We start from the raw sequence: 16,791 nt of genomic DNA on the forward strand, positions 1-16,791 counted from the left end.
AGTTAGAGACAAACTCACTGTTGGCAAGAGGTATTACCTATTTATAAAACAAAGAAAGAGAATAAACTATAAAAACAGTGTAAATAAGAGCGTTTAGTAAGGTAACGATGCATGAATACATTAAAATCAGATAGCTTTCCTATATTGCAGTAATCAACAATGATATCTTTCAAAATAAATGTGTAGTGATAATTTTGCAAGATGAATAGCTAATATTACAAAATGCAAAAGCATAAAGAAAACTAATGTAAAATGTGTAAGGTCTTTATGAAGACAATTAGAATATTTATTGTATAAATCAAGAGTTATAAAGATAGTACTCTTTAGGAAGAGAAAAGGCATTATGAAATAATGAGCTTCTTATAATTTTTAGGGTTTGAGTTTATGTTGAATGACCACGGAGTTATAAAATATAACTTTGAAATGGTCACTTCCAGTCATAAGCTTCTCTGAAATCATCTTAAATGTCATTTGTTCATTATACAACATGCATCATTTTTCTAGAATATAAACCAAAGGAGTCAATGGATTAGCAAGAAAAAGAATAATCTGTTAACTGTATTGTATAATCTTAAAAAGAAAAATCCCTACGGAAAACTATGTTGGTCTTCTTGGAAATAAATGGGAGGTATTACTCATCATTAAATTTTAGCAAGATCGTTACTTACTAGAGGCATTTCCATTTGTTGACTTAACATAGCTCTCTCTTTGTATGGCATTTTTACCATTCTCTTCCTTAGTTTTACTTTTGTTAGAACTTGTCAGAACCACAGTATGTGTAGTAGATTCATGTAAAATCTGTGTTTCAACTATGGATGTATGCATGAAAAACAGACTAAACTATTACAAAATCAAAATACTGTAAGAACATACAATAAAAACGTCACTTGGAGGGCTGCCCGGGTGGCTCAGCGGTTTAGCGCCTCCTTCAGCCAGGGGCCTGATCCTGGAGACCGGGGATCGAGTCCCACATCTGGCTCCCTGCATGGAGCCTGCTTCTCCCTCTGCCTGTGTCTCTGTCTCTTTCTCTCTCTCTGTGTGTCTTTCATGAATAAATAAATAAAATCTTTTAAAAAAATGTCACTTGGAATGAACGCTTCACAATTTAGATTACAGAGCTAGTTTAAATGTTCCTCTTCAGCAAATCCATGCGTTATGGACTGAATTGTGTTCCCCCAAATTTATTTATTTATGTTAAAGCCCTAATTCTAAATGTGACTATATTACCTTTAAAGAGGTAATTAAGGTTAAATGAAGTAATGAGTGAGGTCCTATTTCAACAGGACTGGTGTCCTTTTAAGAAGAGGAGGAACCACAAGGAAGGTATACAGGTGAGGACACAGTGAGAAGGTAGCCATCTGTCAGCCATGGAGAGAAGCCAGAAACCAATCCTGCTGGCACCTTGATCCTGACCTACCACCCTCCAGAACTCTGAGGAAATGAATTTCTGTTGTTTAAGTACCTTATCTGTGTTATTCTGTTATGGCAGCCCGATGTGAATAACAGATGCTCCGACGGTTTACAGCCACCCAACCAATTTCATCCATCTGTGTTCTCCCAGAGAGTTTTGTCTTTCATGATATTAACTCCTATGTGTTTCTTTCATTTTCTAGTTAGCAGCCTCAAGAATAAGAACTATGCTGCATTTCCTTTTATAGTCAGTGACTCTGGTGTCTGTTATAAAACTAACCAAACAATACCAACAATAAAAAAAAATATTTTGTATAGGCATTTTCTTAAATACACAAATGTCTTGTACAGAGTTGAGAAATTTATTAATCACTCATGTGTAATGGGAGTTGGTTCAACCTGCTTTTGTCTTAAGTTCCACTTGCTATAGGTTTCATTCAGGGAATGAGTTTCTGTGAAAGGCAGATTTTAGATCACTTGAGTTCATAGAGTGAAGGGTATGATACTGTTGAGTATTTGGGACTGTGTATGGAGGGAGAAATGTGAGTGGCTGAGCTCATAGGGAACTTCCCTTACCATCCTGCATTAATATCTATTTTTCACCAAAATGGGGTCTTATTTACTTAACGATACCAAAATACGGTTCTTTGACACTGTCTTCTATAAATAACTTTTCTCTTTTAAGCTTTTAAAATGTTAGCATCCACCAATTTTTGTCCTCCCTTCTCTTAGCATTCTCTTTGGGCAATTTCATCCAGGACTTATGCCGCTAAGAACTGTATCTTTACTTTAACCTTCCCTCCTGAGTGCCACTTGAAGTCACCTCAATCTCTATGTATCCATACTGAATGCATTCTTTCCCTTCCCAAATCACTTCTTCTTTCTTAGTTTTCACGCATGTTGTGTGTCTTGGTCAGCTCAGGCTGCCATAATAAAACACCAGAGACTGAGTGTCCTACCAACAGGAATTTATTTTCTTACCACTCTGGAGGGTAGCAAGTTCAAGATCAAGATGGAGGCCCTTTTGGTCCCTGGTGAGAGTCTCTTCCTGGCTCCCAGACAGCCACCTTCTCCCTGTGTCCTCACAGGGCAGAAAGAGAGTAAGTTCTCTGTTGTGTCCTTTTATAAGGATACTAATCCTTTTGGATCCAAATCCTCCTTTATGATCTCATTTAATCTCAATGCGAATGCCAATTCTACACACTCATTTGCCTAAACTGAGTGCTTGGGACTTAGTAACTCTTTCTTTTTCCACATTAATATTAATTACAGACCACAGGCCATCAACTTGCTTCTTTAGTGTTTCTTTAAGACATTACCTCCTTATTCAAGGTCAGAATATCTTCATGTCTTTCCTACTTATTTGTAATATTGTCTCAGCTTTTCTTCCCACCTTCAGACTTGCACAGTTCCTCACCCATAAGTGGTCATCCTCTGTACGTGTCTTGAGTAGACTTCTCAGATGTAAACTGTATCATGTTTCTCATGGTGTCTCAGTGATCTGGCCACTGGCTAGTTCTCTAGCTTTAACTCTTTGTAGCAGTCCCTTTTACCCTCGACTTTAAGCACACTGAGTTATTCATAGTGACCAAGGTGTGCTGTGACATTACATGCCTCTCCACCCTTATTCAAGATGTTTCTTTGCCTAGAAAGCTTCTCTCTCTTGATTGGATACATTAGATTTAGCTGTAACGACACTTCCTTTTTAAAACTTTTCATTATCCCTCCAGGTAGACATGATTCCCTGTCTCGTATTCCTTCTATTCTCTCCAGGCACTTCTATCAAGACACAGAACACCATATTTAACTATGTGATTACGCATTAGACTCCCTGGTATTATACTCAAACCTATTAGGTCAGAGGGCATGTCTTATGTATTTTTGCATCCTCTGCATCCAGCTCAGTGCATGACACTTAAAGAATATATACCACATGAATGCATGAGTTAAAGAGATAATAGAACTGAGAAATTTGGATTAATGAAATGTAGCAAAAAACATTTCATGGCAGAAAATCGAGACGTTTACCATGACATATTTTCCCATCACCATAAAATCCTTTTGGACATGCACCACAATGATAGGAACCAAAGGTATTGAGACATTCTGCTCCTGGAAAGCAAGGCCTGGATTCACACTCATCAACATCCTCCTGGCAAGTTTTGCCTAAACAAAATACAGATTGAGAGTTTAAATTATTTATTTTAAAAACATCATATGTCCTATCAAGCACTCATTATTTGATTTCTTTTACCTAAAGATATTTTATTTTACTTTCCTAAAGACATCCTTATTTCTTTTACTTTAAGCTATGTCTTATAAATTCTGGAAAAGCTATCATACAGTAAGAGGAATGTACTCATTTTAAAATTTACAGCAGAATTAAAAAGTCATTAACTAGATTCTATTTAACATTAAATAAAGACCTTTCAAGTACATAAGATTTTTTTCTATAAAAAAGAAGATAAGAAAGCCATTAATATTTTAAGGCAAAAAATTACCATATAATAGCAGCAATTTTTACCTTGTTACAAAAAGCTCAGGGAATTTTTTAAAAAGTTATTAGAATGACTGCCTGCTTAACTTAAGGACAACTTACTCAGTGCAGTTAATGCATTAGCCGTGAAAATCCATGAAAATTTTACAGCATGCTAGGAAAAGTTAATCTTTCCTCAGTAAAATTTTTTGAGATCAAGTATTGCTCTCTGAAATGCTTAAAAACTTAATTGAATGAATATATTCATAGTCATTTATTCATTAGAGTACAACATATGAATTCTTTAAATGTAGTCTATAGTTCAATAGTTCCAAATTATAAAATGATAAAGTTTTTATTTTAAGATTTTATTTATTTATTTGAGAGAGAGGGAGAATGTGAGCAGTAGGAGGAGCAGAAGGGGAGGGAGAGGGACAAGCAGACTCTGTGCTGAACATGGAGCCTATATAGGGCTTGAACTCAAGACCCTGAGATTATGACCTGAGCTGAAATCAAGAGTCTCACACTTAACTGACTAAGCCACCCAGGTGCCCCTATTATTTTTATTTCAAAATGCTGAGAAAACTAGTAGACACCTAAATATCCTGCTTAGTTCTATTACAATGTTAAAATAGATGTCTTTAAGGAAAATATCAGCTCAATAATTGCATATTTACTTATTTAAAATTTATATCTAAAAAATAATAAAATAAAATAAAATTTATATCTGGAAATTAGAGGAAATATCGGTATGACATATAAAAAGCCTTGGGAAATTAAAAGTTGTCATTCATATACTTGGTTGAGATTTCTAGAATCAGACACTTTAGGATAATTAATGAGTTAGCAAATTTCATTTAATTTCAACTCTAACGTTATGTCATGATCTTTTTTTCATGATCCTTTTAAGTTAATGAAATATCAACGTTTTTAAATGATAATTTTTACATTTCCCATGGCAAATTTCCTTATTATTCCATACAATATTTTAATGGCAATTCATTAAAATATGTTTCTACCTACTAAATATATACAGAAGTGTTTGGGAACCTGCAAAATACTACATGGACATGGAATATTGCCATTAAAATTATGAAAATGGGAAAAATTATAAGAGTGTATTCAATGTAAATCATAAAAGAATATGGGTAGCAAATGTATTTGTGATGACTTTTACTAGACTTTCTAAATGTGTATTAAAATCTTTAGGACCATATACTTGCTTGAGTAATCTGCAGATTAATTTGTTTGCAGATTAATCTGCTGTCTAACTTGTTCACATATTAATTTCATTCACGAAGAACCAAAACTTACCTTTGAGTTCAGGTGGACATACACAAGAATAACTCTGAAATCCACTAACACATTTGCCAAGACCACAGGGGTTTGACTGGCACTCAGTGACGTTCACTTCACAAAGACTGCCCTGAAAGCCAGGCAAGCAGACACACAGGTACATTCCACTTCCTGGAGGAGATTTAGTGTCTGACACGCATAATCCACCATTCAAGCAATCACAAGACTTCACAGTCACCTTCAAAAGAAACAAAAAGTAAATGCTCTACTTTTCAATAAAAGTAACTTCAGTTTATGCCCCCAGAAATTGTGATAAGTATGCATGTTTATGTGTAAGTACGACCAGATCACAAGTTTTGCAAAAAATTTAAAAAAAATTAAAAATACATATATATTTCATGTACAAGAGTATTTGAAAAGATAGTTTAATAAAGCAATTATGCCAACTTTCAAGAGCATAGCCAAAATATAAATGCTGGGGAAAAATTTTTAAATTTTACTAGATGATCGATCAGTTTCTATAATGCAAGCAACACAATTAGAAAAAAAAAATCCCTGAAGTGTAAAACAGTCACCAGTTATCCCAAATATAGAGAATAAACAGTCACTTGAATTAACAGGTTAACATGACAGTACACAATTGCGCTTCATACTACTACTTCTCTATAAATGTGTCCCAAATTTCAAGTGAATACAGTGTACAAAATACACTATTAATAGCTCATGACTGATAATACCAAAATAACAGTCAATAAAAAATGACTTTCCTTGAAGGAAAAGTATATAATTATCAATCTTAGGTTGATCATTCAGAGAGATAGACATGAATGTATTCTTTATCTTTTTCATAGTTATATACAGGCCAAAATGGTCTAGGAATTAGTCATTTAGCTCCATGCTCTAGACTTGAGACTCTCCCTAAGGTTTAAATTCCAACAAAAACAGAATTTTGGCAGTTTAATTTTTCCATGACGTTGAATAATTTAGTTCCTCATCACAAATTAAGAATTATATTTTGAGTTTAAAATAGATAATGGTATTGTTAATTCAGTGGCATTTACGTAATGATAAATATTACCATAATCGTGACTCTCGTTTCAGCATTACAGTCGTCATTAAAACGTAGAGTGAATTCCTGTGGAGTTTGGGATTCTGTTTTCCACATAAGAAGTCCTGAAGAGGAAACATTTGCTCCCTCAGGACCCGAGTCCAAGGTAAAACGGACGTCAGAACCTTCAGGATCAAAGGCCGTGAACTGGTACAAAAAGTTCTCCCCGAAAAATGTCTGTAATTTGTCTTGCGGTATTTGAATCACTGGAGGTTGGTTGTCTGTCACAGAGAAAACATATACTTTATATTTGTGTAGAAAGATAAAGGAAAAGGGAGACTAGGCTACAGAGAGCTCTCACTTCAACATTCTGATGAAGTTTTTGAACTCTGCTATAACATCCAATACCTACCTTGACTCCTTTTTCAATTTTTTTTTTACATTTGAAATAAATTAAATTGCATTCTTAGAAAATGTAAAAGTAACTGGCAGGTGCAAGACTTCAAAATTTGCTATGAGAGCATAAAAGCACTTTGACCAGAGCATAAGATACATAGCCACATTTGCATTCCTCAGACAGGATGCATCTTCTTTGAGATCTGAAAATTACTTCTGGAGTCGACCAACTAACTGCTTGCTCTTTCACTCTCCTTCATCCTCTCCCTTTTCAGCTTTACTTTCCCCCTCGACACCTTTTTTTCTTGTTCATTTTTCTTGTCCCCTGAATTTTCCTCACTGCACCTGTCTCCTCAGTTAGAACTGGGGGCCAGAGAGTCACCGCAATACTCTGCTCCTCCAAGGGCTTTCCTGCTGCCAAGCTCACATGCTGGAATGCTGGTTATTTCAGAGGGCACGGGGGCTCCCTTTGTGCTCATGTCATGCTTTAAAAGATCTTTTTATACTGTCACATTAAAAAAATGTCCCCCTTCCTTACCCACCGGCTTAACAGATAGGAAGAATAGCCTTTTTAATTGCGCTGGGTACAAATACACTCTGCTGACATCAACAAAGCACTGATGCCAAGAGAATGTAGTTCTGGCTCCTGTTCTGCCCTCATATATCTTTTTTTTATTTAAGATTTTATTTATTTATTCATGAGAGACACAGAGAGAGAGGCAGAGGAAGAAGCAGGCTTCCCGCAGGGAGCCCGATGTGGAACTCGATCCCGGGACCCCAGGATCAGGACCTGAGCCAAAGGCAGACGCTTAACCACTGAGCCACTCAGGCGTCCCTGCCCTCATATATCTTTATATAATTTACTGATTTTAATGTCCTCACCCCTCAATATGAGAAATTTGGGATAGATGATATTTCCAGACCCTTTTATCCTTGAACATTGTAAATCTGTGATGAGTCAGTCACACCAAGCCATGAAAAACATAGACATCAATTCATAAGCTCTATTGTGTTTCCCTGGTCTCCGGCACTAAATTCTTCTCCAAATTCTCATCGTCTTCCTATAACACCCCATGAGTCTTGCACCTGAGCGATGAATTATCTGACAAATGGTCTAACACAGTAACGGAATTTTTATATACAATAATATATATAGTGATGTTACAAAGCACAGTATAAGGTTTTACGACTCAGATAAAATTACATGGGGCTGGGGGCAGGGGGTAACGATGCCTGGTCTTTTGACTGAGGAAAGAGAATGAAGAAATATCTACATGGAATTATATAAGCTGTATTTCAGGAAGTGACAAATTTTATTTTATATCTTTTTTTATTGGAGTTCGATTTGCCAACATATAGTACAACACCCAGTGCTCATCCCATCAAGTGCCCCCTCAGTGCCCGTCACCCAGTCACCCCATCTCCCCGCCCACCTCCCCTTCCACTACCCCTTGTTCATTTCCCAGAGTTAGGAGTCTCTCATGCTTTGTCAGCCCCTCTGATTTTTCCCACTCATTTTCTCTCCTTTCCCCTATGATCCCTTTCACTATTTTTTATATTCCCTGTATGAGTGAAACCATGTAATGATTGTCCTTCTCCGATTGACTTACTTCACTCAGCATAATACCCTCCCAATTCCATCCACGTTGAAGCAAATGGTGGGTATTTGTCCTTTCTGATGGCTGAGTAATATTCCATTGTATACATAAAGCACATCTTCTTTATCCATTCAGCTGTCTGTGGACACTGAGGCTCCTTCCATAGTTTGGCTATTGTGAACATTGTTGCTATAAACATCGGGGTGCAGGTGTTCTGGCGTTTCACTGCATCTGTATCTTTGGGGTAAATCCCAAGCAGTTCAATTGCTGGGTCGTAGGGCAGATCTATTTTTAACTCTTTGAGGAACCTCCACACAGTTTTCCAGAGTGGCTACACCAGTTCACATTCCCACCAACAGTGCAAGAGGGTTCCCCTTTCTCCACATCCTCTCCAACATTTGTTGTTTCCTGCCTTGTTAATTTTCACCATTCTCACTAGTGTGAGGTGGTATCTCACTGTGGTTTTGATTTGTATTTCCCTGATGGAGCATTTTCTCATGTGCTTGTGGCCATGTGTAGGTCTTTGGTGAAATTTCTGTTTATGTCTTCTGTCCATTTCATGATTGGATTGTTTCTTTGCTGTTGAGTTTTATAAGTTCTTTATAGATCTTGGATACTAGCCCTTTTTCTGATATGTCATTTGCAAATATCTTCTCCCATTCTGTAGGTTGTCTTACAGTTTTGTTCACTGTTTCTTTTGCTGTGCAGAAGCTTCTTATCCTGATTAAGTCCCAATAGCTTATTTTTGCTTTTGTTTCCCTTGCCTTCATAGATGTATCTTGCAAGAAGTTGCTGTGGCCAAGTTCAAAAAGGGTGTTGCCTGTGTTCTCCTCTAGAATTTTGATGGATTCTTGTCTCACATTTAGATCTTTCATCCATTTTGAGTTTATCTTTGTGTCTGGTGTAAGAGAATGGTCCAATTTCATTCTTCTGCACGTGGCTGTCCAATTTTCCCAGCACCACTTATTGAAGAGACTGTCCTTTTTCCAGTGGATAGTCTTTCCTGTTTTGTTGAATATTCGTTGACCATAGAGTTGAGTGTCCATTTCTGGGTTCTCTATTCTGTTCCATTGATCTATGTGTCTGTTTTTGTGCCAGTACCACACTGTCTTGATGATCACAGCTTTGTAGTACAACCTGAAATCTGGCATTGTGATGCCCCCGGCTCTGGTTTTCTTTTTCATATTCCCCTGGCTATTAGGGATCTTTTCTGATTCCACACAAATCTTAAGATGATTTGTTCTAACTCTCTGAAGAAAGTCCATGGTATTTTGATAGGGATTGCATTGAATGTGCAAATTGCCCTGGGTAGCATAGACATTTTCACAATATTAATTCTTCTAGTCCAGGAGTATGGGATATTTTTCCTTCTCTTTGTATCTTCCTCAATTTCTTTCAGATGTGTTCTGCAGTTTTTCGGGTATAGATCCTTTACCTCTTTGGTTAGGTTTATTCCTAGATATCTTATGCTTTTGGGTGCAATTGTAAATGGGATTGATTCCTTAATTTCTCTTTCTTCAGTCTCATTGTTAGTGTATAGAAATGCCACTGATTTCTGGGCATTGAGTTTGTATCCTGCCTCATTGCTGAATTGCTGTATGAATTCTAGCAATCTTGGGGTGGAGTCTTTTGGGTTTTCTATGTACAGCATCATGTCATCTGCAAAGAGGGAGAGTTTGACTTCTTCTTTGCCAATATGAATGTCTTTTATTTCTTTTATTTCTTTTTCTTTCTGATTGCTGAGGCTAGGACTTCTAGTACTATGTTGAATAGTAGTGGTGATAGTGGACATCCCTACTGTGTTCCTGATCTTAGGGGAAAGGCTCTCGGTTTCCCCTCCTTTTTTTTTTTTTTTTTTGGTTTTTCCCCATTTAGAATGATATTTGCTGTGGGCTTTTCATGGATGGCTTTTAAGATGCCAAGGAATGTTTTTTTATTTTTATTTTTTTTTATTTCTTAATTTAATTAATTAATTAATTTATTTATTGGTGTTTCCCCATTTAGAATGATATTTGCTCTGGGCTTTTCATGGATGGCTTTTAAGATGCTGAGGAATGTGCCTTCTATCCCTACACTCTGAAGAGTTTTGATCAGGAATGGATGCTGTATTTTGAGGAAGTGATGAAATTATATGGTACATAACTATGATGTGGGGTATTTTTTCAGATGGAACAAAGTATCCAGACATTATCTGGATCTGCTATTATACTCAAGTAGTCACAGAATGGTAGGGCTGGGAGGCATTTAATAGATTCGTGAGTCCAGGTAATTTTATTTAATAGGTGATGAATGCATGGCTTCTGGAATTTAAATAGCTAGATATCTTGTCACAAAACTAAAAAAGAATTAAGGCTAAGAACAGGATATAAAGCATTGGTTTCAAAGCAATGTTCTCTTTCCACTATACCCACCAACCTTACTGATGGATGTTTTATGTACTTACCTAGTACTTTAGAGGTTGTTTTGTTAGTAGCTATTTGACTTGTACAAACTGTATAGCTGAACTAATCATTTCCATTTCTTCTATTAATAATTCACATTTGCTTTCAGTATCAAACGTTAAAATGAAAATCTCATACTCTATTGTAGTATAATTGTAGAAATTACATGAAATAACATTTCACCTTATATTACATTCAAGCAAAGTAAATCATGCAGACAGGAAAGATGCTAAATTAAGCACAGTGTTCATCTTAAACACATTTATGTAACTAATGGTTTATAATCACTTAAAAAATATCTTGTAGAGAAAACATTTGGATTAATAAAGATTAACTTACTTTCTAAAACTGACCAAGTAAATTTTGACATTTTTGGTTTACAAATCAAACAAGGGCTGGTAGGATTTTTATCTTCTTCAACGTAGCAGAGTCCATCAATAATGCAAACATTTTCCTAATGGAAATTTAAAAAGAAAAACAAGATACCATAGTTAGTGTTTAGGAAAAAATGTACATAGAAAGCCAGCATCACATATGTTGGTGATTCTAGTGAAAGTATATTTTAAGTCTGCTTTGATTTTTTCATATGTCCTAATGGAACTGATCAATATGGAGAGAATAAGAAAACACTTTATAGCTTTATCTATGTAGAATTATAGCTTATAAATAACATAAAAGAAAACCTGTCTTTTCTTCTTGTTTTGTTCTTTGTTTTTTTACTGCTAACTCAGCTGGAAGTACTCTTTTAATAAAGAAATGAAGCAATTTTTTCCCCTGCTCATCTTACAGAAACACATTAGTTTATAGCATTTTCCCTTGCTCTAGGAGCCCACTATGTCCTCTGAACATGGTGAAACTCAACCAGAACCATGGCATAATTATCCACACTTGACAATGGATAGCCTTTTACAAAATAGTAGAAAGAAAGGCTGATCTGCAAAAAAATAATGTTTAATGTAGCAATCATTTTTAACCTGGGTAGAAGACCAAATTTTGTTCAGCATATATAAACTTTGCCCATTTAACAAAATCTCTTCTGATGTCACTTAGAACATGACGCAAAAATAAGAACAGAAAGAATATAAAACAATTGTGAGTTACGACATTTTAAAGGTATTTCTTGGGATGCCTGGATGGCTCAGTGGTTAAGCTCTGATTTTGGCTCAGGGGGTGATCCTGGAGTTCAGGGATTGAGACCTACACTGGGCTCCCTGAGGGGAGCCTGTTTCTCCCTCTGCCTGTGTCTCTGCCTCTCTCTCTCTATATCTCTCATGAATAGATAAATAAAATCTTTTAAAAAAAGAAAAAAGTATTTCTTTTAAGATGTGGAAATGGAGTACTTAGGGGAAAGTAAAAATCAAACAACTTTTCAGAAACAGAAACTTCTTACTGATATGGTCTAATTACTAATCTCAAGGGAAGATAGATTTAAAATTTTAAATAATAATACTTTAAATTTGAGTATTATTTGATATGCTTCTCAGTTTTGAAGAGCTAACTAATATTAGATCCATGGTATCTATTAAATCAGCAGCTGGCATATGAGAAAGATCTGTTGATAAACCCAACAGACTGGACCTAGGTTAAGAGGGTGTGGCTGTGAGGATTCAGCTTTTTTTGGGTTGTTCTGTGATCCTTTCAGTGGTGGAGATTTGCAAGGTTCAATTAATTTAGTTGCCACAAAATAAAATAAAATAAAATAAAATAAAATAAAATAAAATAAAATAAACCAAAAAAAACCTCCTTCCTGTAAAAGTGTTAGCCTTATACATTTTACAAGCTCCATTCAAATGCACACCACTTGTTACAAAGATTAGGTGATTGCGGAGAAACATCTTACTGGAAAATAATTTTTAGTCCTTAAAAAGAAATATATGCAGGAATTAAAATTCAATCTGAACCTCCTCTTTTAATTTTTTTTAAAGAATAAACAATCTGCCAACTTCAAAACACAAAAGGTAGAAATCCTTTCCTTGCCATTTCAACAAGAGTTACAGTCAGAGTACCAATTTTAATTAACCTCATATAAACTTGAGAAAGGCTTTTCTCCATTAGTATTTCTGATATGAAGGTGAAAAAACTAATATACCATTATCATGCCAGTAGCATGGGAAATAAAAAAAACCTATCAAGTAAATGTGAAAATAAGTGAAAAAAAAATACATACCTTTAGAGCACATGAGTCGTTCCCATAGAGACCACAAATTTGACAAGCTCCATCATAAATGATCATTATTTTGGGATTACTGAACCTATAACCATCATTGGATACCTGTAAGATATAGTTTTATAATAAGATAATTTATTCTAAATGTGGCTTCATAAATTATGAAATTTTAATATATATTTACTTTGTTTACAAATATGATAATATATATATTTTTTACCTTTAATTGCCACTTCGCAATTGGTTTCTCATCCATCAGATTCATGGTATCAGATGGTTGAACATCAGGGGGCAGCTGACAATCAACAGTTCTGCTATTTTGAAAAACAGTATGCGTGTAGACAGTTTTTCCAAGGACCCATTTACTGCTATTATACTAAAGGCATAATGAGAAGGTAATTAACGCCTTTTAATTATGGAAATCTCTTGCTAGTGAATTACGTATAATCAAAATATAAATTTTAAAATGCATGCCTGGTATATTGGAATATATAATGAAGTAATAAAAGTGACATCCACAGTGAATTTTATCCAGAATAATGAAAATCATATACACCTTAATTTGACATAAACTGCTTCTAATGCCTCATGCATTTCTTATGGGTTCAGATCAAAGAAGTTACCAATATTGATCATACATAATGAATCACCATGTAGTGAGTTTTGTAGGAAGAGGAAACACATTTGACTACATAGCTGACACACAGTGGATTGATTTCCTACCCAGAAACTAATCTCTCCTGCAAAAGCTCCTTTCTACTTCTACTCAAAATTGCTCTTTCCATTCTTCCATCTGTGTGGTTCCCAGAACCCCCTCATGTTCTTATATGACCCATCTTCCTAACTACACTTAAGTACTCCCTGGTGGATCTAAGCTGAGCCAATGCTTTGATTATTTGGAATATTTTAACTTTGTACTAGAGGGTATGTTAGGCCAGTCCAGCTCTGGTGGCTTGAGGTGCAAGACACAAAGTTATGGAGCGGTGGGGGCTGTGCTTCTCACTACTTGGAGAAAGTTAGTATCTAGTAAAAGGGGAAAAATGAAGCCTGAAGAGAAAAAACAGAACTGAGACAGATAAACACACATATAAGTGCAGACAGAGTTTTTATGTGTTCAAGTCTCAAGTTCAAATTATTCCTGAGAATTCAGCAATTACATTCTAATCCTGATTCTGTGAAAAACATCTTGTCCTCATAATAAATACTATTTTTGCTCAGGGTAGTTTGAATGAATTTATGTAACTTATAACTAAATTCTAATCAGTTAGCCCTATTTAATAACTCAGAGGCATATCACACTTAGCCTATGCTTAAAGGACTATTTTTCAGTATTAAAATGCACTGGTGTCTAAAAAAGAAAAGCCACAATAATTTTCTGTGTACTGGTAACTACACAGAAAACTAAAAGGACATATTTTATTGACAATATTTTGATTTCAATTTTTAAAAACATTTCTGACTGCAGAATGCTTTCAATTGTTCAGAAATGATCAAGGAGGGATGCCTGGGTGGCTCATCGATTGAGCATCTGCTTTTGGCTCAGGGCGTGATCCCGGAGTCCTGGCATCAAGTCCCACATTGGTGTCCCTGCATGGAGCCTGCTTCTCCCGCTGCCTGTGGCTCTGCCTCTCTCTCTCTCTGTCTCTCATGAATAAACAAATAAAATATTTTTTTAAAAAAAAGAAATGGTCAAGGAGCATGCTGACACTTCCATACTGAGGGTCAGTCGGAGATGGGAAAGAAAGTAAGAATATGCTCACCTGTGGCCAACAGAAACTATCCTGTTAAGATTTGATAACTGAAAGAGTAGGCCAAAGTAGAAATCTCTACGTTTAAGGGAGTGTGTACAATCTGGCCCAACAGATCGGTCAGTTCAGTGGTCCCTCTCTAGTCCCCCTCTAGTGGAGAGAAATTGACAACAATGTCTCAGGGTAGTCATGATATGGACACTTGGATGGACACAGGACTTTGTGCATTGAAACAAGACTCCAGCCAATGACTGGAAATCCAGAAATTATTTCCACTTGTCTTTGGAGAAGCCTACCCCAAATAAGGAATAAACAGAGTTCTATTTATTTTCCATTTATCCATATTTTGTGTATCTTTATATGCTGAGGACTCTCTTTTTTTTTTTTTTGCTGAGGACTCTCTGATGAAAAAAGATCACAGAGGAAAAGACAGACAAAATAATTTTAATATTGCTGTAATCGAGACTCAAATAAAGCTTAGTGAGAGAGAAGGAAGCCATTGAGTCTAGCACAGTTAGGGAGGCTTCTCTTCCTGAAAGCAGAAGAGACTGCCATCTGGACATTGGAAGCAGAAATGGAGAGAGTGCCATTCATCTGGACATTGGAAGCAGAAATGGAGGGGATACCAAGTGCAAGGCAAGGATGCATGAGACAGCATGAGATTTTAGTAGAACATGTCCAGGGAGTTCAAGTTTGCAAAATTAGACAAGAGCTGGATCACAAAGGGCTATTCATTTCTAGGATAGCTACTTGGATTTAATCCTATAAGTATTTAAAAATTGTATTCTATAAACTCCTGTTTTGGGGGGAAGGGAGTGAAAGAAAGGATTGGGTGCTTGCATCTCTAGATAAAAGCTTGTTTAAAAGTACTACTGCAAAAGCAGAAAAGAACATCAATAATACGCTACCCTTCATGCAAAAAGAAGGGATTTATCTGTTCCTTTGTGCAAAAGAAATGCAGTAAGGATAAACCAGAAAATAATGAGAGTGGATACCTCAAGGTGATAGATGGAAATGGAATGGAAAGAAAGGATAATGGACAGAGTGGCAGAGATGATAAGACAGTGGCATTTCTCTGTGTATACCTTTCACATGGCGCAGACCCTCAGAACCATGATATTATTTTGTATATTTTCCAAGTAAGTAAATAACTAAAATCAACTACAGTGTGGAGAAAATGCGAAGTGGAGTATAAATATTTAAAAATAAACCAAATTGTCTTACAAGTGAAATACAAAAATATCCTGAACAGGGTGCGAAAGAAAATAGCTAATCTAAGTAAGTTCGGTTGGGGCTAGTGAACATGGATATTTCTTTCTGTAGTTCTGTATAGTGTGCTAGAGAATTTCACAGTGTGCTCTTTATCAGATGTTTAGAAAAGGAATGTAATATGAGAATAAATATCACAGCAAATAATGTATCTGAAAGTAAGCACAATGTGTACTTTCCAAGAGAATATAAACCTACAAAACTCTTTCTTGGCAAGTCACTTAATAGTAGTATGATGTCATATAATTTATTCTGCCATGAACAACATGAACAACTTTACATGAACAACAGTAGACATAATGTCTACTCTCTTGAGTAATACTGAAGTGAATAAAATTTCCGTTTTCTATTTTCTGTCTTATTTCACTGGGATTAAAATATTTCATGGTTATTTAGAAAAGCTCTACTCAAAAAACATGGAAGGGGACGTCTGGGTGGCTCAGCGGTTTAGCGCCTGCCTTCAGCCCAGGTCGTGATCCCAGGGGTCCTGGAATCGAGTCCCACATCGGGCTCCCTGCGTGGAGCCTGCTTCTCCCTCTGCCTTTGTCTCTGCTTCTCTCTCTCTCTCTGTGTCTCATGAATAAATAAATTTAAAAAAAAAACATGGAAGTAAGTATACTTGTCTTGTATTATGATTTGATAAAGACAGATATAAAAGTTATTTCCTCCTTAAATTCTCAAACCCAGTATTATATTTGGCTTCAACAATTTAGAGAAAAAAGTATAAAGAATGCTAAAATGTCATTTGCTGTTTTAAGTTTTCAGCTTCTCCAAGTAAGTACTTCAAAGAATTTTCCTTAAAATAAAAATCCACCTGAATAAAGAAAAAGAAGAACATACAAGTAATCATCCAAATAAGGTATAATCTGATATACCAGTGTTCAGACTGAGTGATCATATGTGCTGTTTGTGGCCCGAAGAAAGAAAACACTATTTTCTTTT

General features: G+C 35.8%; 1 protein-coding gene across 3 annotated transcripts in view; it reads right to left on the reverse strand.

The window, feature by feature from the left end:
* VWDE (von Willebrand factor D and EGF domains) overlaps positions 1-16,791 on the reverse strand; it is a 97,599-nt gene that overhangs the window by 40,806 nt on the left and 40,002 nt on the right. For all 3 annotated transcript variants that reach the window (XM_025471198.3, XM_035698567.2, XM_035698566.2), the window contains 6 exons: positions 13,053-13,208; positions 12,833-12,937; positions 11,005-11,119; positions 6,261-6,511; positions 5,201-5,420; positions 3,439-3,576 (listed from right to left, as the gene is read on the reverse strand). In XM_025471198.3, coding sequence (XP_025326983.3) covers positions 3,439-3,576; positions 5,201-5,420; positions 6,261-6,511; positions 11,005-11,119; positions 12,833-12,937; positions 13,053-13,208 — 985 coding nt within the window. The remainder of the gene's footprint in view (positions 1-3,438; positions 3,577-5,200; positions 5,421-6,260; positions 6,512-11,004; positions 11,120-12,832; positions 12,938-13,052; positions 13,209-16,791) is intronic.

This window comes from Canis lupus, chromosome 14 (assembly GCF_003254725.2).
Source record: "Canis lupus dingo isolate Sandy chromosome 14, ASM325472v2, whole genome shotgun sequence".
NCBI lineage: Eukaryota > Metazoa > Chordata > Mammalia > Carnivora > Canidae > Canis > Canis lupus.